This window comes from Trichoderma atroviride, chromosome 3 (genome assembly GCF_020647795.1).
Source record: "Trichoderma atroviride chromosome 3, complete sequence".
Classification (NCBI taxonomy): domain Eukaryota; kingdom Fungi; phylum Ascomycota; class Sordariomycetes; order Hypocreales; family Hypocreaceae; genus Trichoderma; species Trichoderma atroviride.
Window position 1 is genome coordinate 2,120,603 of NC_089402.1, and position 22,426 is coordinate 2,143,028.

The 22,426-nt window shown below is 52.7% G+C and overlaps 11 protein-coding genes across 11 annotated transcripts; 4 read left to right on the forward strand and 7 right to left on the reverse strand.

The window, feature by feature from the left end:
• Positions 1–345: 345 nt before the first annotated feature.
• Positions 346–2,178, reverse strand: TrAtP1_005907 (uncharacterized protein; the record flags this gene model as incomplete). Its single annotated transcript, XM_014082586.2, has 1 exon — positions 346–2,178. The coding sequence occupies one exon, from the start codon at positions 2,176–2,178 to the stop codon at positions 346–348; it is 1,833 nt and encodes a 610-aa protein (XP_013938061.1).
• Positions 2,179–3,072: 894 nt separating this feature from the next.
• Positions 3,073–3,315, reverse strand: TrAtP1_005908 (uncharacterized protein; the record flags this gene model as incomplete). The annotated part of the gene is made up of 1 exon (XM_066112910.1): positions 3,073–3,315. One exon carries the CDS (start codon positions 3,313–3,315, stop codon positions 3,073–3,075), a length of 243 nt encoding a protein of 80 aa, XP_065968996.1.
• A 244-nt stretch (positions 3,316–3,559) lies between these two features.
• Positions 3,560–4,219, reverse strand: TrAtP1_005909 (uncharacterized protein; the record flags this gene model as incomplete). The annotated part of the gene is made up of 2 exons (XM_014082587.2): positions 3,560–3,967; positions 4,052–4,219. 2 exons carry the CDS (start codon positions 4,217–4,219, stop codon positions 3,560–3,562), a joined length of 576 nt encoding a protein of 191 aa, XP_013938062.2.
• A 1,009-nt stretch (positions 4,220–5,228) lies between these two features.
• TrAtP1_005910 (uncharacterized protein) lies at positions 5,229–7,551 on the reverse strand. Its single transcript, XM_014082588.2, has 4 exons — positions 7,359–7,551; positions 7,260–7,291; positions 7,122–7,201; positions 5,229–7,062 (listed from the first exon to the last, which is right to left on the reverse strand). The coding sequence occupies exons 1-4, from the start codon at positions 7,438–7,440 to the stop codon at positions 5,721–5,723; spliced, it is 1,536 nt and encodes a 511-aa protein (XP_013938063.2). The 5' UTR covers positions 7,441–7,551; the 3' UTR covers positions 5,229–5,720.
• Positions 7,552–8,364: 813 nt separating this feature from the next.
• TrAtP1_005911 (uncharacterized protein) lies at positions 8,365–8,718 on the forward strand (the record flags this gene model as incomplete). Its single annotated transcript, XM_066112911.1, has 1 exon — positions 8,365–8,718. The coding sequence occupies one exon, from the start codon at positions 8,365–8,367 to the stop codon at positions 8,716–8,718; it is 354 nt and encodes a 117-aa protein (XP_065968997.1).
• Positions 8,719–8,862: 144 nt separating this feature from the next.
• Positions 8,863–9,982, forward strand: TrAtP1_005912 (uncharacterized protein; the record flags this gene model as incomplete). Its single annotated transcript, XM_014082589.2, has 5 exons — positions 8,863–9,023; positions 9,082–9,146; positions 9,399–9,568; positions 9,630–9,736; positions 9,799–9,982. The coding sequence occupies 5 exons, from the start codon at positions 8,863–8,865 to the stop codon at positions 9,980–9,982; spliced, it is 687 nt and encodes a 228-aa protein (XP_013938064.1).
• Positions 9,983–10,233: 251 nt separating this feature from the next.
• TrAtP1_005913 (uncharacterized protein) lies at positions 10,234–12,210 on the reverse strand. Its single transcript, XM_014082590.2, has 2 exons — positions 11,597–12,210; positions 10,234–11,525 (listed from the first exon to the last, which is right to left on the reverse strand). The coding sequence occupies exons 1-2, from the start codon at positions 11,878–11,880 to the stop codon at positions 10,586–10,588; spliced, it is 1,224 nt and encodes a 407-aa protein (XP_013938065.1). The 5' UTR covers positions 11,881–12,210; the 3' UTR covers positions 10,234–10,585.
• A 541-nt stretch (positions 12,211–12,751) lies between these two features.
• On the reverse strand, positions 12,752–14,776 carry TrAtP1_005914 (uncharacterized protein; the record flags this gene model as incomplete). The annotated part of the gene is made up of 3 exons (XM_066112912.1): positions 12,752–13,867; positions 13,930–14,471; positions 14,563–14,776. The coding sequence occupies 3 exons, from the start codon at positions 14,774–14,776 to the stop codon at positions 12,752–12,754; spliced, it is 1,872 nt and encodes a 623-aa protein (XP_065968998.1).
• Positions 14,777–14,940: 164 nt separating this feature from the next.
• Positions 14,941–15,150, reverse strand: TrAtP1_005915 (uncharacterized protein; the record flags this gene model as incomplete). Its single annotated transcript, XM_066112913.1, has 1 exon — positions 14,941–15,150. The coding sequence occupies one exon, from the start codon at positions 15,148–15,150 to the stop codon at positions 14,941–14,943; it is 210 nt and encodes a 69-aa protein (XP_065968999.1).
• Positions 15,151–15,602: 452 nt separating this feature from the next.
• On the forward strand, positions 15,603–17,514 carry TrAtP1_005916 (uncharacterized protein). The gene is made up of 3 exons (XM_014082592.2): positions 15,603–15,936; positions 16,058–16,311; positions 16,406–17,514. Exons 1-3 carry the CDS (start codon positions 15,871–15,873, stop codon positions 17,097–17,099), a joined length of 1,014 nt encoding a protein of 337 aa, XP_013938067.1. The 5' UTR covers positions 15,603–15,870; the 3' UTR covers positions 17,100–17,514.
• Positions 17,515–20,331: 2,817 nt separating this feature from the next.
• Positions 20,332–21,609, forward strand: TrAtP1_005917 (uncharacterized protein; the record flags this gene model as incomplete). The annotated part of the gene is made up of 1 exon (XM_014082593.2): positions 20,332–21,609. One exon carries the CDS (start codon positions 20,332–20,334, stop codon positions 21,607–21,609), a length of 1,278 nt encoding a protein of 425 aa, XP_013938068.2.
• Between the last annotated feature and the right edge of the window lie 817 nt (positions 21,610–22,426).

Sequence of the window (22,426 nt, forward strand, 5' to 3'; positions counted from 1 at the left end):
GAATGAATGAAACGGGGGGGTTTAATATTTCAGGGGAAAATAATATGGGCTTTGTATTTGCGCAATGGTGGTTAAGGACAGCTAATAGCTAGGTAGTTAAAAGGTTATAGGTCAAGGTTAACGGTTATATTAATGGAATTCCAGATGGCAATATCTTGCAGAAAAACCGACTCCATCTCAAATCTCGACATGTATTCTGTGATTTGGAAAAAAACATGGCTTCTCATTAAATATCCACCAAGAAGAAGTGTAGAAAAAAACCATTTGCACAAGGCTGTAGAAACGCCCATTGGTGGCACCAAAACATCTCCGTCATCAAAGACAGCGGCATGTCTGGAAGGGGTATCATAGCAACACAACTCCGTGGCCTAGAATGTTCATGCACTGAGCAACATCCCAGCTCTCGTCCAGGGGTCGCATCGCCCAGACTTGCTCCATGATGTTCATGGCTTCCCTGAGCGTTCCAAACAGCTGCAGACCACCGAGCCGGGCCACCAAGCCCTTGTACTTGAATTCATCTTCCGGGGGTGCTAGGCAGCCCGCAACGCACAAAGGCCAGGCCACAGCCCCTAAACAGGTGCCCATCGGGAGATTGTACAGCAGTTCCGTGGTGGTAGACACAACTGAGCTGATTTCCGGGCACGCGGGCTGCCATCCCGACGTCACCGTGTTCAAGTAGATCAAGGCCGCATGCAACCAGATGACGTTGTGTATGGCATACGAAGGCTGCTCGCCGAGAACCGGCACTGAGATGACGGTGGCCTGTGAGTCGGCCGTGGGGCATGTTGTTTGGATGGCCAGGATGCCGCCCTTGATTGCTTCGCCCAGGACCTGGCCTCGTTGCAGGAGCTCGTTGACGGACAAGGAGCCGGCCTGGCTTTGTGCCTTTTTCCACGAGTGCAGTGACGCAATGTCGCCAATGACCTGGATGACCCAGTTGTGCAGTCCGCGGAACTCTTCCATGCGAAGAGTTCCTCCTCCCATGGTGCAGGGGCTCCACGTTGAAGTGTTACACGAGGGTATGATGGAGTTTTGGTAGCTGTACAGCCGGGGCGGGCATCCAAGCGACACGCTCGACAGCACGTCAATGTAGAGCAGGTTGGCCGTGAAGAAGCGACATGCCGCCTGGCTGGTGCTCCACGGCCGCGTCATGCCCATCTCGGACGGTGGCCAGTGGACGTTTATGAGGCTGTTGAGCAGCCCTTCCCAGCCGTCTGGGTTCGGGAGGACCTGCCGGAAGAGCGCAATGGCGGCGTCGAGATGCAGCTTCCAGTTTTCGCGATTGCCCGTAGCGACCTCGAAGATGAGCAGCTGGATGATGCTCTCCATGACGACCAGGCCTTCCTTGGGGTCCAGCTTGCGGCTGTGAAGCGAGCTGACCTCCTTTTGCAGCTCCCGCAGGCCCAGCTCCATTTGGTTCTGCAGGTTCTTGTTCATCTGGAAGAGGCATTCGCCGTGCTCCGGCTCGCCATTGTTCAATATCAATGCAAAGTAGTATGACGCAATGGACACGGTGATGTGGTATAGCGATTTGTTGGTCGACTGCAGCACATCCAGAATCCATCCCCGGCCACCCACGAGGATGTGAGGCCGGTAATGCGGGAAAAGATGCGGAAAGACATAGTCCAGATACATGCAGGCGTAGTGAATATCCGCCGAGCGGTCAGCCTGGGTCAGGCTCTGCTCGTTCGACTCCGCGAACAAGGCCTGCGTGTGCCAGGGGGCTTCCGGCGGAGACGTGGCGGCCGTGCTGCCGCTGGATCCATGGCTGTTGGGCGACTCCTTGGACGACGGCGCCGACGTGCTGGAGTATCCGCGCTCTGAATCGCCTCCTCCGCCCGTCTTCCTAGCCGCCGCCGCCGCCGCCGCTGCATCTTCCGTGGCGTCGCTGATGCTGACCTGCCGGGTGCCCGTCTCCAGCATCTCGAGATACTTGCGATCGCGCCGCTGGCTGGCCTGCTTCTTGACCTGCGACTTGACAAACTCGGTCATTTCCTTCTGCTTGGGGCCGCCGTCCATCCAGTCGGGCTTCTCGCCAAAGTGACAGGTGATTTCCAGCGCATCGCAGCCGGAGCATGAGGGCTTGCGCTCATCGCACTTCTTGCGACGCAGCCGGCAGGTGTAGCACCCGGACTGCGACCGCACCTTGGACGACAGGAGATGCTTGAGGGAAGACATGGTCTCGCCTTCTAAGAGACTGTCTCTCTTTTGGCCTCTTTTGTTTCTCTTGCGATGCGCAGTATTTCTTTCTGTCCTTCTCACTTAAACGCTGAGACGATGAAGCGAATGGCGCGCAATGTCCGTGCTCCAGAGGGCGTGATTACTGAAATGATTGAGGGGCGTGATGTATTGTTTCTTGCGTATTGTCCTGCTGTCGCGCAATCCAGGCCTTCATACGTCCAAAACTGCCCTTGAGTGGAGGTTGAAATGAAGATGCGATGGGTTACTAATGCGGGATACGGGGGGTTTCAGCCAACTGAGCGCCAGCACCGTGAACTCATCGGCGCCATTGCACGGTGTAATACGGGGTTTAGCAGCTGCTTTCTGCGGGCGGCACGGAGAATATGCCGGGCGACCAGACAGGAGAGGCTGCAAGGAGTGAATAAGGCTGAGGGAGTGCGTTGAGCTTTTCGCACGGTGCGGAGGCGACGAATTTCCCGATTCAGATGCTACCCTAATTTTCGTAGGCCTCGGATGGCTGTCGAGGCTGATGTTAGTGACTGCTTCTTGTTATGATGATAATGGATGATCCATTCAGTAGGAGAGGCTACTATATCAGCGAAGAACTAATTTATTAAAGATGTGCAATTGACTGCGTTTGTTTCTATTTTTCTTGTCGTGTTCATTTTCCCAATACGAAGCATTCTCATTTCCCGAAAAACAAAATTACCTCCCCCTTGACAACTACCTCCCAGATATAGAGGCTGTCTGTGATCCACACAATCTTTGTGTGTACTGTAGTATAAATCATAACCAAAAATAATTGCTTTCCAAAACCAGTCCGCCATCACACATTAAGTCTTGATCGTATCTCAATACATCACCGATTTTTTTTTAAAACAAAAGAAAACCTCATCCAGACTTTGAAGCTCCAAACAGCGTCTGTCTCCTTTCCAGCAGTCCCAAGTCCCACCAGCCTTCTATCCGCTGGAGAAGCGTCTTGCGCTTCTTCCCAGTCATCGACATTGGGCTCGCGGGAGGCGGGCTCAAGTTGGAAGATGGCAGCGGAGATGGAGGAATGGGTGGTGGTTTATGAGCTGCGAAAGCCGGTGGCAGAGGCGGTAACGGCGGCATCTCCTCAACTGGACGCTTCATGCTTTGCACGCGAGGCCGCTTCGTCTTCTTCGCTGCCGTGGGTAGCGGGGGGGAAATAAGGATGGGAGTCGTTGAGAACCTGAACAGGAATGTTCATGTCCAGATCTTCATCGCTACTATCATATAGCGACCTCCTGTCCTGGTGCTGTTTGTTTGCCATGGCCATCGTTCCAAGACTCCGGGCCTTGCGCAGCACATTTGGAGTCGGAGGCACCCCCGAGAAACCGTCACGGCAGCTATACCCTCATTCAAAGTCTGTTGTTTTGCGAGGGCGGTCCGCACCTCCCTTGATGCGCCTCCATAGGCAGATGGCCGCGACGGCTGACATGAAGAACAAGATGGAGGTTGCAATGGACAGGCCCCAGACTGCTTTGATTTCGTAACACGATGCCTTGCTGGGAGCAGCCCACTGGAAGACATCGGATGACGAATGCTTGACGTTGGCAAAGAGCGAGTAGATGAAGGCGCCAGTGTTTCCCTGCTGGGGAAAGGCGCTGCAGTTGAGATAGCTCACGGGCCTGCCGACAACACAAGCCACGACAATGGATGCGATGAAGCATAGACCGTCTGCTGCGGTCGCAATGAGGAGAGGAAGCATATGGTCCCAGTAAAGGATGTACGAGATGATGATGTACACCATAGCCAGACACGCCTATTACAGATTGTTAGTCTTCAACGCCAACTACAAACCCGTTTCAAAGGGAATAGCGAGGAGCGGAAAGAAAAGAAAACCCACCACAACCAGTGTGCCAATCAGGGCAGATGGGGTAGAAACCGAAGTAGAGACCAGCTCCGCGACGAAGTTTCCACTAAGGCCAATGATTGTAATGAGACAAACTGCCTGCAGAAGCCTCATTGCCGTAAACATTGCGCCCAGGGCACCCAGCGCCGGCGGGGAACCCATATTGACACGAGGTAAAGTTTGAATTGAGAGTTTGGGCCGCGTGCGGTTTGCCGTCTTGAGAGGGAAGTGTTTTGAATATTGTGGGATGGGAGACGACGAAGCCGAAAAGGATGAAATTTTGCCGGCGGGGGGTATTCGACCAGCAAAGGTCGAAAAGACAGAAGAAGAAGAAGAAAAAGAAAAAGCTGAAGGAAAAGAAGGTGGAAATTTATAAAAACTGGGGTTGTGAATCTCTTCTAGAGATATTTTATAGAGAGATGGATGAAGCCTTGAAAGGATAACTCGAGTTGCAGTATTAATATGAGAAAGAGGCGTTGAAGTTCCGATGAAAGACAATGATACCGTGAGCCGTGAGCCGAGAAAGAAAGACCGAAATAGTAACAAAGGGAAAAAAGAAAAAAAAAGGGGGGTGGAGAGGTAAATGGCTTGTGATGAAAGACTTGATTATGCAGAGGAAAGAGAGATCGAAACACACAAAGAAGGCTCAAAGGACTCTTATATGTTTCCCATCTCTCAGGTTCTACGTACAGCTCTTTGTCACTCTACAGACGCTCCCAACACACGCGCCAAATCATCATGGAACAGACCACTAGTCTGATCTAATAAACTTTGCCGCAGACAAGCGAGACAAATTAAGCGCGGCCGCGTTTCAGGGCCATCCATCTAGATCCCCTTTTCGCAAATCTCACAATTAGAAGTAAGAATAGCAAAAACTTGGGTGCTCCACCTACTTTTTCATGGAAAACACCGGACTCCATGTCAAGTTTCACGGTGAGCCCATGCCAGCCGCCTAGCCCAGCCAGTAAAAATACAGAAGCTTAGACTCTCAATTCTCAAACGAGCCAATTTTTATTTCTGTTTTTATCGCTTCGTTGCATCTCAACCATGATTTAAGCGCCGGAGGACCCATTCGGTGAGCCGGAGGATCGAGCCCCACCAGCCCGACGATTGGATCGGAGCGCTCCGCTGCGCAAGATTTCGCTTTGGCACCCCTGCTTTCCGGGATCGCGTTCCTGCATTTGTGCAGATATAGAGGAGAAAAAATTGGAGGCTCAGCTCGATGGCTTGTTTTCACTTTTACGAGGCGGCTGCATCGTCGGCCGCATGTTTTGCTGAGGCGGAATAAAAAAGGGAACCGGGTTGAGCCAATCGACGACTTTTGTCGGCACAGCGGGCCGGGTTCACGGTATAGCATGAAACGCGAACAGCCAGACGATGCGCCGAGAAAACCTGTTTTTGCTCTTACATTAATGTACACTAATCATTCTGGTTATTCACGGCTACAATTTTGTTCAAACTGTCCCAAATTGTTGCTTCGAATTCATCAACTCGTGCGCCGTAAACGCCAATCTAAAACCCCAACTTCGAAAATGCTGCATCTCCATCGCTCGCCTGTGGGATGGTCTGAACGCTGCTTTTTTACCGACATGTTCCAGCCACCATAATTCATATTATTTTATAGCCTATCCTCACCATCTCTCGGCCTCTGGCCTCTACTTACTTACCCAAGCAAATCTCCAGAGGCGGAACCCCCCTGTGGAGCTGAAGAGGGGTTTGCTGCGGGTGCTCCCCAGATGCTAGCGCTGCTCTTCTCCTTGGCCAGTTGGCCCAGTGCTGGCCCGGCGGTGGGAGTGCTAGGCTTCTTGATGCCGACACTGGCTTTGCCCCAGAGAGCACCAAATGCATCTCCGCCGCCAGAGGCTGCTGCTTTGCCATTGGACTTGGCAGGTTGCAGACTAGCAGTAGGAGTCATGGATGAGACGGATCCTCCGGTAGCTTGAGCCTGTACAGTGCCAAAGTAATTGGGTCCTGTGGGCTGGAAGCCCGCAGGTTTGGCAGGCTGCACCGGAATGCTGAATGCTGAGTTCCCAGCAGCAGGCGTGGCATTGTTGCTGCCGGCTGGTGAGATGGAAGCGATGTTGACCATCTGGCTGATGCCGGCTTGCTGCGGCGCCGACAGGGGCTTTGGTGCAGCGAATTGGGTGTTTGAATACGTTGGCGAAGTTGGCGAGGTAGGAGATAGGGGCTGAGCTACAGGCGCTGAGGGAGCTGCCGATTGAAAGTCGTCAAACTCATCATCATCATCATTGGCGGGAGCGGCGGTGCTGAGGGGAGCGAATCCGCCCAGTCCAGAGCTGCTGGATGCGGCTGCTGGAGCAGCTGCAGCGGGCTCGTCAAATGAGAAGAGGTCCACCTCAGGCTCTTTCTGCTTGGGAGGCGGCGCCGCTGCCTTTTTGGCTGGAGAGCGTTCTGAACTTCTCGCGGGACGAGAAGAACTGGCCGCGGGACGCGCTCCCTCGTCGTATTCGTCGTACTCTTCGAATCTTTCCGACCGGTTCTGGGTGTCGCGGAAATCGCTCGATTGGCCACCGAAGCCGCCACCATCGCCATACACACCACCCGAGTATCCGCCATAGTCCCCAGAGGCACCACCACCGCCATAGCTAGACTCATTGCCGAAGCCGCCAAAGCGACCGCTGCCGCCGCTTGAGAAGCCGCCCATGCCCATGCCTCCCTCAGAGCCGGTATACTTGTTCTTTGTTACTCGGGCCTTTTTGCGCTCGGAGCGAATCCGCTCAACGTCGCCCAGGAGCTCGGCAAGTTCCTTGGCTCGGTTTCGTACGTTGATGCCTTGATCTTTGCCATTCTGGTCAATGAAATGGAACTGGCGCAGCATTTTCAGAAGCGTAATGTGTCCGCGCGCATCGTCAACAACACGCTCCGAGCCATGCTTGATGAGGAATTCGAGTAGCTGTAAGCTCTTGTAGATTTGGCGCCACTCTTCCGCAGACTTTTCTGTGAATCGACGATAGATCATTGGCATAATCTCATTGAGTTGTTGACTGCATCGACGTTAGAATTCAGCAGGCATGCATCCATTTGGGTAGCCGTGCGTGCGTACTAATTGAATGTGCCGTTGGCAATCTCTTGCATCAGGGTGGACGATGCTCCCCATGGCTCGTTGTTCGTCGCCTCTCGTACCTAGGGCGCCGCATTCTCAGCAATCAAGTTTCGTCGTAATTTCGTTACTAAAGCAAACCTTTGCCTCCATCTCGGTATAGTTCATGACGGCTAATCGATCCTCGGCGTTAGCATTAATCCCCTTGGATTCCATTGGGCTGGGAAGTGAGCGCCATACCATTTTGCGCCTTCCGGAACCCGGCCTTGAGATCATACAAGGTCAGGTTCGAGACGGTATTCTTCAAATCGTTCAAATCCATTTTGGAGAGACCCAGTCAGCAGAGAAAACACGATAGAATTGTCCAGGAGAAAGTTGAAGGCAGAGCCGGATGGGTGACGAGACTGGCGATGATAGTAGTTGGAGCTACACGGTGTCGCCGAGCCTGGACACTTGGACACAAGCGCTGGGTCCACTGGCTCGGGCTGCTAGCACGTTACGACGAGTCCGACGGTCACGTGATGTCAGCTATTAACAGTCGCAGTGCCGTCAATTGAGGCTATTCAGTCGTCAATGCTAGAGTTGTCTGATGCGTCAACAGTAGAATATTAGTTAGACTGTAGACTGTGACATATTGCATGGGATTTTCTTGTGCTTTGCAGGCTCTCTTGGCTGAACATGTAGTGTAGTCTTCAAGTCCATCAATTGCCCACCTGCTTAACCAGTCTCCCCATTCCTAGACCCCGACTATGGATTATTAACATCGACCTGCGCCGGATCCGCGCAAAAACAGCCTGAGACTTCAGGCCATAACGGCAGCAGTGCGCACTGGCTACTGACATCACCCAAAACTCTTCATCTCTCTGCGAGCTGTCCCATCAACCCCGGAATCGAGGCTACATCTTTTGCTTGGATCCTTGTGTGTAGAATCACCACTGTAATACGTTTGACCTCCCAGGTATGCTTCTCTCTTTTTTTTTTTTTGCCCTCCTCTTTGTGTTCCTCTTCCAATCCCATGCACCCGCAACCCGTCATCCGGCCTTTGCAAATGAACCAGCGGCCAAGGACATGTTTCAAAGCAACAGGGCCAAAAAAAATCTGCTCCTTGTTGGGACAATTCCAGCCAATTGCCCGCCCCTCAGGAATTGCACCGCTTGGCGGGCTTGCCTCGGGCCTTTGAACCGGTTTTGGCCATTTCTTTGCTGGGAGCTGCGCAGAATTCCAAACAGCCAGCTTTCCTCTGGGCATGGGCCAAATGATAGGCGGAGCAGCTCCGCCCGCAGGAAGAGGTTGGAAGGGCTTGGTGCTGGGCCGTCCAATCACGGCGCGCCTCTGCCCACCGCCCACCTGTTGTCTGGCGCACACCAAGTCACGTCAGCTCTCGGATGGCGATCGGGAGCCAACCGTGCAATTGCGGCAGAACCGCGTCGAATCCAGCCATTTCGCCGCCTCCTGGGCTGTTCCGGGTCTCGAGCGCGAGCTGAACGATCAATGGGCCTTTGGAGAAGCGAGCGTCGGGCAATTGCTGCTGCAGCCGTGGACAACGCCGTGCGAACAAAGCTCTGACAGCTCGAGAGCTCCGAGCTTTGCCGCCCGCTAATTTGGCGTCGACGTCAAGCTGCCGCATACCCTGGGCCAAAACACGTGATCGGCTCCTCTCCTCGCACCCCACCGTCTCCCTTGTCTGTGGCGCTGATTGGCTGGTCTCAGTTACTAATCCTTTACCCCTCCAGCACAATTCAAAATGAGATCAGCTCTCTTCCAACCCCTCCTACCCCGCCATACCTTTTGCTCCCCCGGCTTAAGAACTTTCTCTCTCCCTCAACGCATTGCTACTTCATCCACCTTTGCGACCACTCGATTCTATTCACAGCCAGCCAAAATGTCTGCCAACCGATCCCGAGTGTAAGTGCCGTGTGAACTCCCCAGAGAACACCACCATCCTCTAACTATGTCAATGCAGTTTCTTCGACATCGCCTGGAAGGGCCCCGTCTTCAAGGACGGCAAGCCTACCGCTGAGATCAAGGGTGAGTCTATTCTGCCGCAAACCCCAATTCGCTAGCGCTCTCAATGAAAGACCGCGAAGAGAAGCGAAATGGATACAAGTGGAAGCTCAACACGCTGCCTGCTTCTGCTTCTCTCTTGGTCTAATCGCTCTACTGCTCCGGCCATGCCTGCTCCGGCACCGATTGGCTGCTTCGCCTTTGCTCTCCCAACTCTCACCGCATGTAGCTGTAGCCCCCTTTGAGACTTGGATACTAACACGTCCATGATGACAGAGCAAACCGGTCGCATCAACTTCACCCTGTACGACGACGTTGTCCCCAAGACCGCCGAGAACTTCCGTGCTCTCTGCACCGGCGAGAAGGGCTTCGGCTACCAGGGCTCATCTTTCCACCGTATCATCCCCAACTTCATGCTCCAGGGTGGTGACTTCACCCGTGGTAACGTATGGCTTCTTCGCCCCAAGAAACAAATTGTTAAAAGACAGTTGACTAACACATCTCCAGGGTACCGGCGGTAAGTCCATCTACGGTGAGAAGTTCGCCGATGAGAACTTCCAGCTGAAGCACGACCGCCCCGGTCTGCTGTCCATGGCCAACGCTGGCCCCAACACGTAAGTCCACTTTTATCAAGCAATTTGATGCGACATGATTGGCTAATTCACGATCCAAATAGCAACGGCTCCCAGTTCTTCATCACCACCGTTGTCACCTCTTGGTTGAACGGCCGCCACGTCGTTTTCGGCGAGGTCGACCAGGACTGCCTGGGCATTGTCTCTGCCCTTGAGGCCACTGGCCGTGATGACGGCAAGGTCAAGTATGAGCCTCGCCCTACCATCACCGCCAGCGGTGTCCTGTAAGCTTGTGTAGTGCGGCTACATGCTCTGCATGTCCATTTGGCGGCAGTCTGAGACCATGATTTTTGTTGTGGCGGATAAAAAGAGGCTCAAAAGAGCGACTACATCGCTATATCCTTTAGCTAGTCATTAGGGTGCTGCAAAGCAGAAGAAAAAATACAAATCTATCGTATAATTCAAAATGACCATTCAAATCTCAGATCTCCTGATCAGCCACTGTGTTGACCAAAGTAAAAAAAAAAAAAAAAGTGTAAGTGTAAGCAGCCCATCATGTGTGTGTAAAAGGCATCAGATAAAAGGTTGGAATATCAACATCCCTCTCCATAAAACACATACACTTTCGATGTACCTATTGTCTCGAGGCCTTTTAAGAAGCCATGTGTGTTTTGAGTCCCAATACAATCTGTATTTTTACGCTCAATCTTCCGCAATAGCCCATCTGCTGACCCATTATGCGCCAAGTGCCAAGTAGTATAGAGATATATATACACATTCCCAACAGGTTATGTTGCGAGGAATATCCCATGCCAAATAAACTCCAAACAATGCAAATTGATATCTTTTTTTCTTTCCTTCCAACCCCTTCCCGCTCTCCCCACATCTCTTTTAAAAGATCTCATCTTTGCCCAGCCATTTCTTGAAATATTCACAGTTGCTAGGCCCTACAGGACCACCATCCTCGCACAAGTCAAATACGGGGCACCGTCCACAGGGCACCTCTGCCAAGGGACTGATGTACAGCTCCGGCCCGCCATCACGGCCCGAAGGGTCCTCGCGGCCGGCCCAGCTCTCGACGGACTGCTTGGCGATGCGCGAGACGCGGTAGCCGACTTTGCCGGCGATGCGGACGGGCTCGATGAGGTTGTCCCAGACGAGGACGTCGACAAGCTTCTTGACGTCGCCCTCGGACAGGATGGTGTTGTTGGTGATGCCGCTGGAGGAGAGGAGGCGGGCAATGTCACGGACGGTTGGGTAGGCCGTGTAGCCGGCTGGTAAGGGCAAGAGAGCGGGTTCTCTGCGGGAGGAGGAAACGGACGTTTTGGGGGCGGCGGCGGCTTTGCCTTCCATCTCGGAGGCGTCGCGCTTCTTGCCCTTGTTGGCAGCAGCATCTGCGGCTGCGACGAGGCCGCCCTTGATGACGCCCTTTTTGGGAGCTTGTGTGCTGCCCGCTGCTGCTGACGCTCTGGCCTGCGCTGCGCCATGAGTGCTGTGGTAGCTGCTCTGGCGCTTGATAAAGTCGAACACGACGCGCTGCAGGTCCTCGATGAAGGCCTCGTCCAGGTCCTGGTCCGTATACCAGGGCCCACCGGTGGCGCGGTCGCTGGGCCGGATGGAGGCCTTGATGTACATCTTCTTGTTGGGGTGCTCGACGTTCTTGAAGGGCGCGATGAGGCCCTTTGCCTGCAATTGCTTGATGGCGTTTTTGAGGACCGAGTCGTGCATGTTGAGGCGCTTCTGGAGCGTCTGCGTCCAGATGCCGTCGCCGCCGGAGTCGTCGATGAGGGAGTATACCATGACTTGCTCGTCTGTTGTGCATTGCTTGTACCTGTAGTTTTACATGATTTAGCAAAAACCTCGCCATATATATACATGGGGAATAACAAGGCAGATCCTCACTTATGCGCCTCCTGCTTGTCTCGCCACTTCCACAGCACCTGTCCCGACGCCTCCCTCATCGTGATGAACAGCTTGTCGTCGCTGAGCGACTGCACGACCCGCGCAAGCAGCAGCAGGTCCCGGTTGGGAATCACCTCCATGCGGAGGAGGTCGTCCTGCGAGAACATGTCGCCTTCTTCCCGGCACCGGTCGTAGAGCAGCTCCTTCAGGACGGCCAGCTTCGCGGAGTCGGCATCGCTGCCATTGGCCCTCGAGGAGGAGCCAGCAGCGACGGGGGCCGACATTGCGACAGCTGTGGGGGAGGAAGAGGATCTGCGAGTTTCTGTTTTGAGGCTGGAAGTGGTGGTTTGGGATTCCCAGATGATATGGCCGTCGGAGGGAAAAGGTGTTGATGGCAGCAATGCAGAGTAGCGAAAAAAAAAATACAAATACAAAAGCAACAAGACTTTATGAGTCACCAGGCTGCCTTTCTTTTCTTCTTTCTTGCCTCCTTCGTCTTCTCCCCTCTCAATGAGGCGTAGTCAATCGATTTGTTAGCGCTACATTGACTTGGGCGTCTTGGACGAGTCTCTCTCGCTCTCTCTTCACTTTTCTTATCAGGTCGGGGCGATAGGCCCAAAGTGCGTACAGTTTCTATGGTGGGACACGAGCCTGCTGCTTTTTTTTACTGGGCCTTCAATGGGAAGAAGCCTAGTGGGTACTTTGCAGCAGCCTTGCATGCCGGAAGAATCTCGGCTTTTGCTGGAGTTTGTCATTCATGCAGAATGGATGTCAATCTTGCTTAAATGCAATAGAAGACAATTGGCATTCACGAGATTTGTAATTGTATCTGATAATTGCTTTTCCAAGAGGTATATATTGAATTGGTTATAGAATTACTCTTTTGTACGCTATTGATATAGACTCCAAGCAAATAAGAAATAAATAAAGCAATCGGCCAAACTTGAACAATAAAGAATCGAACTGACATTAACTTGGCGCCCAACAAATGGCTCGATATTGCCATATGGTGTTTTACGTGGCCTGCCAGTATACCTTGCGCCGGAAACGCCTCCCTCGCCTGCCCACTGATCTACAACGTGAACTGCATCAACGTGATTTGGAGTGCCTTTGCTCCATGGAAACCAACCGAGAGTCTTACTGCTCGGGGGATGCTCAAGCAGGCGGTGTGCTGGCCTTTTTGGGCTCCGCCTCGTCCTTTTCTTGATCAATCTCCATTGCATCTGCGGGCGGCTCCGTCTTCTCTTTCGTATCGGATGATGCCTCGGGAGACTTCTCTGGCTCAGCCTCTGAAGGCTTTGATTCTTCTTCGGTAGCTGGTTTTTCGGCAGCGGCATCAGCAACGTCGGCATCAGCTTCGGCAGCGGCTTCGGGGCCGGCTTCGGGGGCAGCTTCGGGGGCAGTTTCAGCTTCAATTTCGGCTTCGGCTTCAGTTTCAGCTTCAGCAGTGGCAGCAGCTTCGGTAGTGGCGTCGGCAGCTGGCTCAGACTTCTCTTTTGAACTCTCCTTTGGCTCTTCTTCTGCTACGGGGCTCTTGCTGGGAACCCGCTCGGGAGCTGGTTCAGGTTCAATCTGCTCTTCCTTGATAGCCTTTTCTTCCTTGGGCTCCGAATCGTCGGCCATGCCAACGTCACCATCATCATCTACCTTGTCCTTTTCTTTGTCGCTGTCCTTTTCTTGTTCGCTTTCTTTCTCCGCCTCTTTGTCCTTTTCAGGCTCGTTGGGCTCGTTGGGCTCGTTAGGCTCTGTCTCCTTATCCAAAGCCATCTTTTCTTGGTCGGCTGCAAAGTCTTCAATGGTATCGTCGTTAACATCTTGGGTTTCCTCTGCGGCTGGCGCTTCAGGAGCGCCGCCATTAGTGGCTGCGGCGGGGGAGGCCCGTTCGCTGTCATCTTCCTTGTCGCCTGTACGGTAATCGTTAAAGGTTCTTTTATTGCCGTTAGCACGGGTGGCTCCGTTTGCGCGGGCCATTTCATCGTCGTCGCTAGGCTCAAATTCATTCTCATGCTCGACACGCTTATCCCAGCGATGTTGAGTCATTCGGACGTCTTTGTTTTCATCTTCGTCCATGTCATCCAGTTCGGCCTCCTCTTCATCAGTCATGCCACCAAATGGCTTCCGAGGAACATCTTGCATCTGAACCGACGGGGCCGGGCCGGTGTGGCGGAGGTTATCAATGACAGCAGCAGTAATCTTCTCCAGATACTCTCTGCTGTTGGAGTTTTCCATGTTAGATGACCTAACATTTAGCTCAAAATCAGGAGCATAATACTAGTAGCCGTATTAGCACAAAACACTCTAAATCATGACAAAAGGACAACACATGGACCAACCTCGTAATACTCGTTGTATGGAAGGGTCCGGTCCATCTCTTGACCAACCAGGACACCCGTCTCAAATGCCCACGTTCGGGCAACATTACGCATGGTGTAGCCGCCTCCACCAAGCACCAGAGTAGGCAAGTTGAAGCTCTTGACAAAGTTGACACAGTTGGCGTGACCATCCATGCTCAGGTTGAAGGCACCCAGACGATCTCCAGACAGACTGTCTCCACCACATTGCAGTACGACAGCCTCGGGCTGGAAGTATTTCATGACGTTCTCAATGACAGGCTCGAAGATGGATTTGTACGAGTCGTCGGTGATACCGTCGCGGAGAGGGAAGTTGACAGCGTAGTTTTTGCCTTGGCCAATGCCAATGTCGCGAAGCTCGCCGGTTCCGGGGAAGTATTCGCCGTATTTGTGAAATGAGACGGTCATGACACGATCGGTGGTGTAGAAAGCCTCTTCAACGCCATCACCGTGGTGAACGTCAATGTCGATGTAGAGCACACGCTTCATAAATCGAAGGAGTTCGAGGATTCCGAGGACGATGTCTGCCAGTCAATGATTAGGTTATATGGATTACACGGCGATGTGGATTCTGGATTCGTAGGAGAAGGGATAATAATGTAGGAAAGGGCTTACCATTCACGTAGCAGAAGCCACTGGCTTCGCATTTTTTCGCGTGGTGTAGACCGCCAGCCCAGTTGATAGCGATGTCGCATTTTTGCCGATTGAGACGCGCTGCGCCCTCCATACTGCCGCCCGCACTGATGCCGCAGAATTCAAACAGGCCGTCGAAAACGGGGCAATCGTCACCGACGTTGTATTTTCCCTGCTCTCGCATGTAGCTATCCATGTTGTCGGGGGTAACCTTTTTGCAGGAAATCGATGTAATCGTCGGTATGGAATTGGGTCATTTCGCCGCGGGTAGCCGGTTTGGCGCGCTGTTGTCCTGTCAGTAAATATCAAAAATCGCATTCGACACTGTCATTGTGCCAAGGTGTTGCGATGACAAGAGGCTTATGGCCGACATACGTAAATCTCCATCTTCTGATACAGATTATACTGCATAATCAGACTATGGGCCAGTCGAATTCGATGAGGCTTCATGGGATGGCCGGTGACATAGGCGTAGTTTCCAATGTCAGAATCGTAAAAGTAGGCGACTTTCTTCGGCGATGACCCATTGAGGGCCACCGAGCCGAGTCCCGACATGGTGGTGTCGCCCATGAGGAAAAGCTGTAACGCTGGGCTGCTTTGCTTGTAAGAGGTCGAGAAGCGCCGGTCGGCAGGGTGTGGCTGATGCTACTCTTGGCGAGAAAAGAGAGTAGCAAAGAAATGAAAAGAATCCAAAACTGGATGAATTAGCAATGCGAGTAATCGGTCAAAAGGATTTTCGCATAGCTGCGTTGACGGTGGTGATGTGAAAGAAAGCTGAGTATAAGTTGGCAGCAGTGGAAAGCCGATTAACTTTCGGCAAGGGAAGCGCGGCGGCCAAGCAGAGAGACCGCTGGCTGGCGAGCACAAGCGGATAAATATTGGGGCGGCAAGGCTGCGAATCTGGGTTGATCCACTAAAGTCTTGGAAAAAGTTTAGCAATGGCGTCTGATTGGCTTGTCTATTGCCGAAAAGACGCAGCCGGGCAAGGCTTGATGGTTTCTATCTTGGCTAACGTAAGCGTGGCCAGTCGAACGGAACGCTTTCACGTGATGTGATTATTCAGCTTCCACCCTTGTAGCAGGCTGCCGAGAAACTGCGTCAACGGTCATTGCTTGATACCAGCAGCTAGCTACTAGAGGGGCCCAAACACCAAGTTAGGAACACGCAAACAACACACACATACGCCTCTCCCTGCCACTTCTACAGCTCTCCCAATACGGTTTTCCTTACAATTTTCTTCACACATTTCATCTATACCGATAGCTACAAGCACATTTCACGACCTTGAACATGGAGCGATTTAGGAGTTTGTTGGGCGGCGGTGGCATGGGTTTGGGAGGAGTTACTCCAGGCACGGTAAGCTTTGGATCAGCTGGAATTGCATTGCTTGGACGCAGCTATATCCCCTCTAGCTGGAGCAAGCCGCATGGCCGAAATCAACTGCGATATTCGTTGCTAACGGGTGTCGTTATTACAGGATAACATAAGCTTGATCGATAACTCAGAGACAGTCTACATCTCATCCTTAGCCCTGCTGAAGATGCTCCGACACGGCCGAGCAGGTGTGCCGATGGAAGTAATGGGTCTCATGCTGGGCGAGTTCGTCGACGATTTCACAGTCAAGGTCATGGACGTGTTTGCCATGCCCCAGAGCGGAACTGGTGTCAGTGTTGAAGCCGTCGATCCCGTATTCCAGACCAAGATGATGGATATGCTGCGGCAAACTGGAAGGTAAGCTGCCAAGAACCGTATATGGCTGGCCTGGAAGATCTCTAGAAGGAGAAGGTTAAATTATGTCGTGGCTGGGGCTAACAGAGACGTATAGACCGGAGGCTGTCGTCGGATGGTACCACTCGCACCCTGGATTTGGCTGCTGGCTTTCTTCTGTTGACATCAATACTCAGCAGTCGTTTGAGCAGCTGAATCCCCGTGCAGTGGCTGTCGTTGTCGATCCTATACAGTCGGTGAAAGGCAAGGTCGTCATTGATGCTTTCCGGCTCATCAATCCACAGCTCCTCATGATGGGTCAGGAACCCAGACAGAGTACAAGCAACCTTGGACATTTGAACAAGCCGTCCATCCAGGCTTTGATCCACGGACTCAACCGACACTACTACTCGATTGGCATCAACTACCGCAAGACGGCACTAGAAGAGAATATGCTCATGAACCTCCACAAGCACGTATGGACGGAAGCTCTAGAAATGGACGATTTCCGGACAGAGGGACAGAAGAACAAGGAGCGTCTGGAGAGACTAGTCAGCCTGGCAGATGGCTATGAGAAGAGAGTCAAGGAGGAGACTGAGCTGACTAAGGAGCAGCTCAAGACCCGCTACGTTGGCAAGCTGGACCCCAAGAAGCACTTGGAGGATGTGGGCCAGGAGCTGATTGAGGACAACATTGTGTCGGTGTCGAGGCAGATGATTGACAAGGAGGCGACGATGCCAAAGAAGAACGGGGCACTGGGAGCAGCGGCCCAATCGAGTGAGGACCAGATGGAGACGGAGGAGGAGTTATAAGGGAGGATCAAACCAGGGAGAGCAACCATTACCACGGCTTCTTTCGCACTACTTGGAGCTACTGCTACTGCATATAACAAAGGTGGTGGTAGTTGGGCAGCACTTGGGAAATACTTGGGAACAGAACCGTAATATTTGTTTTTAAAAAATGAAAATAAAAACTAAACTGCTGCTAAAATGAAGCTTGGAATGACACGAACGGGTCCTTGGGGCGGTGACGGTGTATCAGACAACATGCTGATATATGTTGGGGCGGTGGCTGGTCATATGGTGGTTGTTGCGTGACCATGAGCGAATAGTAGTGTCCGCGTGCGTGTAGTGTAGTGTTACCAGCTGGTTCGTATGAGAGAGGATAGCCAAGCGTCACAGGAGACAAAATGATGGCAGAAATATCATGTTAGGATTTATTTCTAGCAAAAGAAAAAAAAAACAAGCATCGACTTTGTGTTTCGGGAGCGGGAGGAGGTCCATTACGTGCTGGTGCCTCCACGCCGGTTCGTGCTTAGGCGGTGGCATCAGTCTTGTCACGTTGTCGAGTTGGGATTTCGACCTTGGACCCCTGCACCTGAGGGCTTGAAGCCGTAGTCGGGCAGCACGATGCTGACATGTCACTACCTTGTTTGCAGGCAAATTACTGCTGTCGATGCCGCCTTTCCTTGTCTCTTGGTACACTATTTGATTCAGCAGCAGTAGCAATAGCAATAGCCCAGGCTATATCTAGAGTGCTACATGACAGACTTGGGTGCTGGATAACTTTCTCCATCTTATATCAAAGTGCTGCGAGGACAGACAACTACCGCAGTTGTAGGCACGAAGAAAGCGTAATTGCTTGGCGGTGGAAGCATCTGCATTCCGAGGTAACGCATATGAAAAATGAAATGGCAAGGATGGGGCAATACCCTGTCAAGTTTTGCTCACACAGAAGCAGCTGCTTCCAAAGGCAGCATGATACTGTTGATCCATTCCGTATAAGTCGGTGTATCCCGCGTGTGAGTGCTTTGCGCAACGCCCATATCCATCCAAGTCGGTATGCCCACGCACTCACTTGTACACACACTCGCACTCGCACATGTTGAACCCCCAACGAAAGCCGTACCAACAAGTCGAAGGAAGAAGTGATGACATATTACTTGGTACTACAAAGAGAAAATAAGACATGTTACGTTTTTTCTTTTTTTTTTTCTCGTTTGCCATTTGCTCAAGACAGGGCAACACAAATCCCACGCCATCTACGGTCTCGCTTGGGGCCTGTGGTCCAACTTGGCATCAGTCACACGGGCGGTTTTTTTGGCATCAGCCGGTGCTTGGTTCGATTGGGCTCTAACAAGCGGTCTCAGCGGTCTCAGCCCTCCCAAGCCAAGTCGACCCCTCGGGCTCGACCCCTCCTTCATGTCATGCTGTCTTGATTTGTCCCCTGAAGAAGAGGCGCGCATGAGCCCTGGCAAACACGCAGCGGCCGGGGTCCCAATCAGTGGACAGACGTGCGGTGTGTCTCGCAGCCCGTGGAGGCGCCACAGGGATAGAGGCCTGGAGGACTAGAGGATAGGATAGAGGCGACGAGGCCCCACGGCGGCGCCCCAGCAGCGACAGGCCACAGTCTCAGATGACGGGCTCGTTGGACGCTGATTCATCCCGGCCTTTTTTGGTGGGTGCGGCGGTGGATATGCAGAGGGTGCTGCGGAGGGAGGAGCCCCAGCGCGGACTCGATGGCTTGACTGGCTCTTTGGGCGAGCTGGCTGCAGCTACTAAATGCGCACGGCAGGGCTAGCACTGGAACTAGCAGCGCTGAGGGCTGCGACATATGCAGATGCAAATGCAAATGCAGATGCAGATGCAGCCCGAAGAAGACGAGGAAGAAGAGCAGAAGAAGCAGCGGCAAGCGCAGGGAAATCACGAAGAAAAGAGAGACATTTGAGAAATTGGCTACCCAGGCAGTTACAGTAGACGGTTACGGCACTTATGTATAAAGATGGAACTGCATGCGAGTGCTAATGCCGGGCAGCAATTCCCGTCTCCATCTGCTAGCACTCTTTAGCGGTTGCAGCAGCAGGCATTTCAGCGGAGCCCTCCCCCAGCAGGTGCATGAGCGGCGGCGCACCAACAACAATCAGAAATTGAGCCAGGCGTCGAATTAATATCATCAGCTGTGGCGGCAAACGCCAAACGCCATGGACGTGGACGTGGACGTGGACGCGGTGGTTGCACTGGACATCGTGGATTGGACGCGTTGACCAGTGGTGGCACTAGAGACTGGCGACGAGCAGTATTCGCGCTGCCTCGTGTTTGTAAGCGTGCAACTTGTAAACGACGGAGAGCGAATCGCAAGTCTGGGTCCGGCAGCAGGCCTGTGGATTGGGTACCTACTTGCAGGCTCTTTGTATACAGTGTGTCAGTGGCTGCAGCTGCAGGGGTCGCGGCGCAGCATTGCATTCACGCTTCCATTTTCTTCAACTTCGACGTCCGCTTCAATTCTTGGTCTCGTCGCCCATGAATTGCGCTGCTGGCGATTCCTGCGCGAGTGTCCCATCGCTGTCCGCTGCGCCCTCTATGGGCAACGGCCCCCCCCCATGCGCGCACCACGCATCACGCACTCGCCCATACCTATACTGTACATCTCGAGGCCCTCGACTGCATTTACACGATAGCGCTGTGGCCGCGGCATCGGTTAACGCAGGAGATCCGCCGCGAGCCCCTGTTTGCCGCCGCTGCTGTCATCGCCGCTGCCATCACCTGCACCTGCAGGAGCCACCACAACAAAGAACAAAAAAATAGCATCGCATCATCGCCTCTCCTCCCCTGCTCCGCAGTCTGGGGCGCCGGCATCTCGTGCGTCGGCTGATGCGAATTCCTCGAATACCACCGTTGCTACCTTCATACACCAGTAATCGGCAGGCAACAGAAGGAACTGTTGGCGGTTCCAACGGCTACTGGTTACGGCCGCTATAACTCGTACCGTAGTAGGCCTACCTCAGACTCGACCTATATCTGCGTGTGCATCTTCGACTCTTCCGGCTTCCACCACCATCACCACCGTTACCACCACAATTACCAACCGACGTCGTGGTGGCCGCGGTGGTGCTGGCAGTGGACGGTGGCCAGAGGCTCTTACGCCAGCATTGTCCCCAGAATCAGCCATCGGCATCCGCGTGAATTGAAGTCGCAAACGCAAACGCAAACTCAGTCGCAATCGAGCCCGAGTCCGGACCTGGACCCGGAATCAAACGCCGTCGCCATGATGGACGTCGACACCGTCAACGAGGTCATCGAGTGCGTCGGCCGCCTCTTTGACCACATCCCCTACGCCGTTTGTGGTACCGCCGCCCTCATCTACTACGGCTACCGCTCCTACTTTCCCGACCACATCAGCATCACCTGTCCCGAAGAGTCCAAGGAAGCCATTCGCTGCTGGGCGCTGGCCAAGGGCATGACACCGTTGCCCGACAATCCCGACGGCTTCAGCGTGCGCGTCGCCAGCGGCCGCACCTGTCCCGTGTGCATCAAGTTCATGAAGAACGGCTTCGAGGCGCTGGAGCGAGTGCGCGTTGGCCCTGGCCAGGCAAGCATGGTGACGTTGCCTAGTATCGCCAACACCATTGCCCGCAGCTACGTCTCTCGCCTACACAACTCGTCCACCGAGCGCCAGGCCCTCTATGCGCGGTACTTGGCCTGGATCTTGAAGCGCATGGCCGAGGTCCCGCCAACCGATCCGATACAGCGCTTTACTCCGGAACGCGCCAAAGACATTATCAATCGATCTTTCTGGATCCCCTTTACTCTCTCTTATCCCGAGACTTTGCCTCTATTTTCCGCTGCCGGCCTCGACATCCCAAGCGATGGCGGATTATTGGACGGGTTAATGGACTGGCAGATTGACGTCCCAAGCGTGCCGGTCCAACGGCCGAGGGCCAGGACGTCCACCAGCCGTTACAACCTCAACAATTCCCATGGCCGCAGCCAAAGCCAAAACTTTGCCAATACCTACAACTACAACTATAGCCAGAGCCAGACCCGCCAGAGCCTTCACGACTCGGATCTTTCAGAATCCGAGAATAGCACTACGCCGCCATCTCTCCGTAGGGTCACCAAACGGATACCGAGCTTTCGTCCACTAATGGTACCTTCATTCAACTCACCGGCGAATTCCGATTCAGGATACTCCCATTCCACCGACGGCATGTCACCGCAGTTTCTTCTTGCTTCTCCCTTCATGTCGCCCACCACCTTCATGTCGCCCACGACAGCTATGGCACCACCGCCGTTTACGAATTATCATCAGAACTATCCCCAGGACTACCATCAGAACTACCATCAACACTATCATCAGAACTACCCTCAGAACTACCATCAAAACTACCATCAGAATTACCATCAGAATTTTCATCAAAATTTCCATCACTTTATGCCCCTCTCTCCTTCCGACTCTACGCCCTTTATCCAACCGTTAGGCCCTCCGCCTACGCCAAGGAGAACACTCTCAACTCGTTCCCGCGACGTAAGACCGTGGATATGAATCAAATGAACACGAATTTCCTTTATTATGCGCTATTTGAGCGTTTGAGATACACACACCCGCACAAACAGCTATTTTACAGCGTTTGGACTCACATTTATACCAATTTAACGTCTGCTTCATCGGCCAATACAAACACCAACCTAGCAGCCAGACAACAAACGATCCAAATCTACTGATTCTGGCAATCTAATTCTGTTCTTTTTGTCATTTTTATCTATTGGGGGTTACCATCTAAATTGACGAGATATCAACTTGACCATGTTTTTCTTTTTTTTACCATGTTTCTTTTCTCTAGGCCGTACCAGATTTTGCTCTTTGTCTCGCTGTCTTTACATTTCATCTCATTTTATTTCTTCTCTCTATTCTCACACGACGGAGTTTTCTTTTTTTGTCTTTTTTTTTCTCTCTGTGCCAAGATTGGACACGATTTGATGGATACCGGATATGGCAGGCAAGGGGATTATGCACGACATGCATACATGATGCAAGGGGCCTCCTTTTTTTTTCCCTGCTTTTTTTTCCTAATTATTTAAATGACATTGAATGGAGGAAAGGAAGAAAGACGGAAAGAGAAATGATGCCATGGTAATTGAAGAGGAAGAGAAGCAAGCAAGTCAACAGGAATCGACAAACAACGAAACTACAACAAACAGACACATCGGGATTTTCTTTCATTTTTTTACTTGTTCATTTTTTTTCGTCTCCAGGCCCTTGGGAAAAAACAGGCTCAACAATATCCATACCCCATAGATTGATAGTTTACTGTACAATAGAAACAAAAAAGGGGGTGGAGTGCATTGCTAGTCTCAATGCC

Bases quoted from the DNA above. Each gene is read 5' to 3' on its own strand.
- TrAtP1_005916 (XM_014082592.2), top strand. From the start codon at position 15,871: ATGGAGCGATTTAGGAGTTTGTTGGGCGGCGGTGGCATGGGTTTGGGA. The intron at 15,937-16,057 runs GTAAGCTTTGGA...TCGTTATTACAG, and splicing joins GAGGAGTTACTCCAGGCACG to GATAACATAAGCTTGATCGA. The intron at 16,312-16,405 runs GTAAGCTGCCAA...AGAGACGTATAG, and splicing joins ATGCTGCGGCAAACTGGAAG to ACCGGAGGCTGTCGTCGGAT.
- TrAtP1_005913 (XM_014082590.2), bottom strand. From the start codon at position 11,880: ATGTCGGCCCCCGTCGCTGCTGGCTCCTCCTCGAGGGCCAATGGCAGC. The intron at 11,526-11,596 runs GTGAGGATCTGC...GTAAAACTACAG, and splicing joins GACAAGCAGGAGGCGCATAA to GTACAAGCAATGCACAACAG.
- TrAtP1_005910 (XM_014082588.2), bottom strand. From the start codon at position 7,440: ATGGATTTGAACGATTTGAAGAATACCGTCTCGAACCTGACCTTGTAT. The intron at 7,292-7,358 runs GTATGGCGCTCA...AGGATCGATTAG, and splicing joins GTTCCGGAAGGCGCAAAATG to CCGTCATGAACTATACCGAG. The intron at 7,063-7,121 runs GTACGCACGCAC...ACGTCGATGCAG, and splicing joins GCCAACGGCACATTCAATTA to TCAACAACTCAATGAGATTA.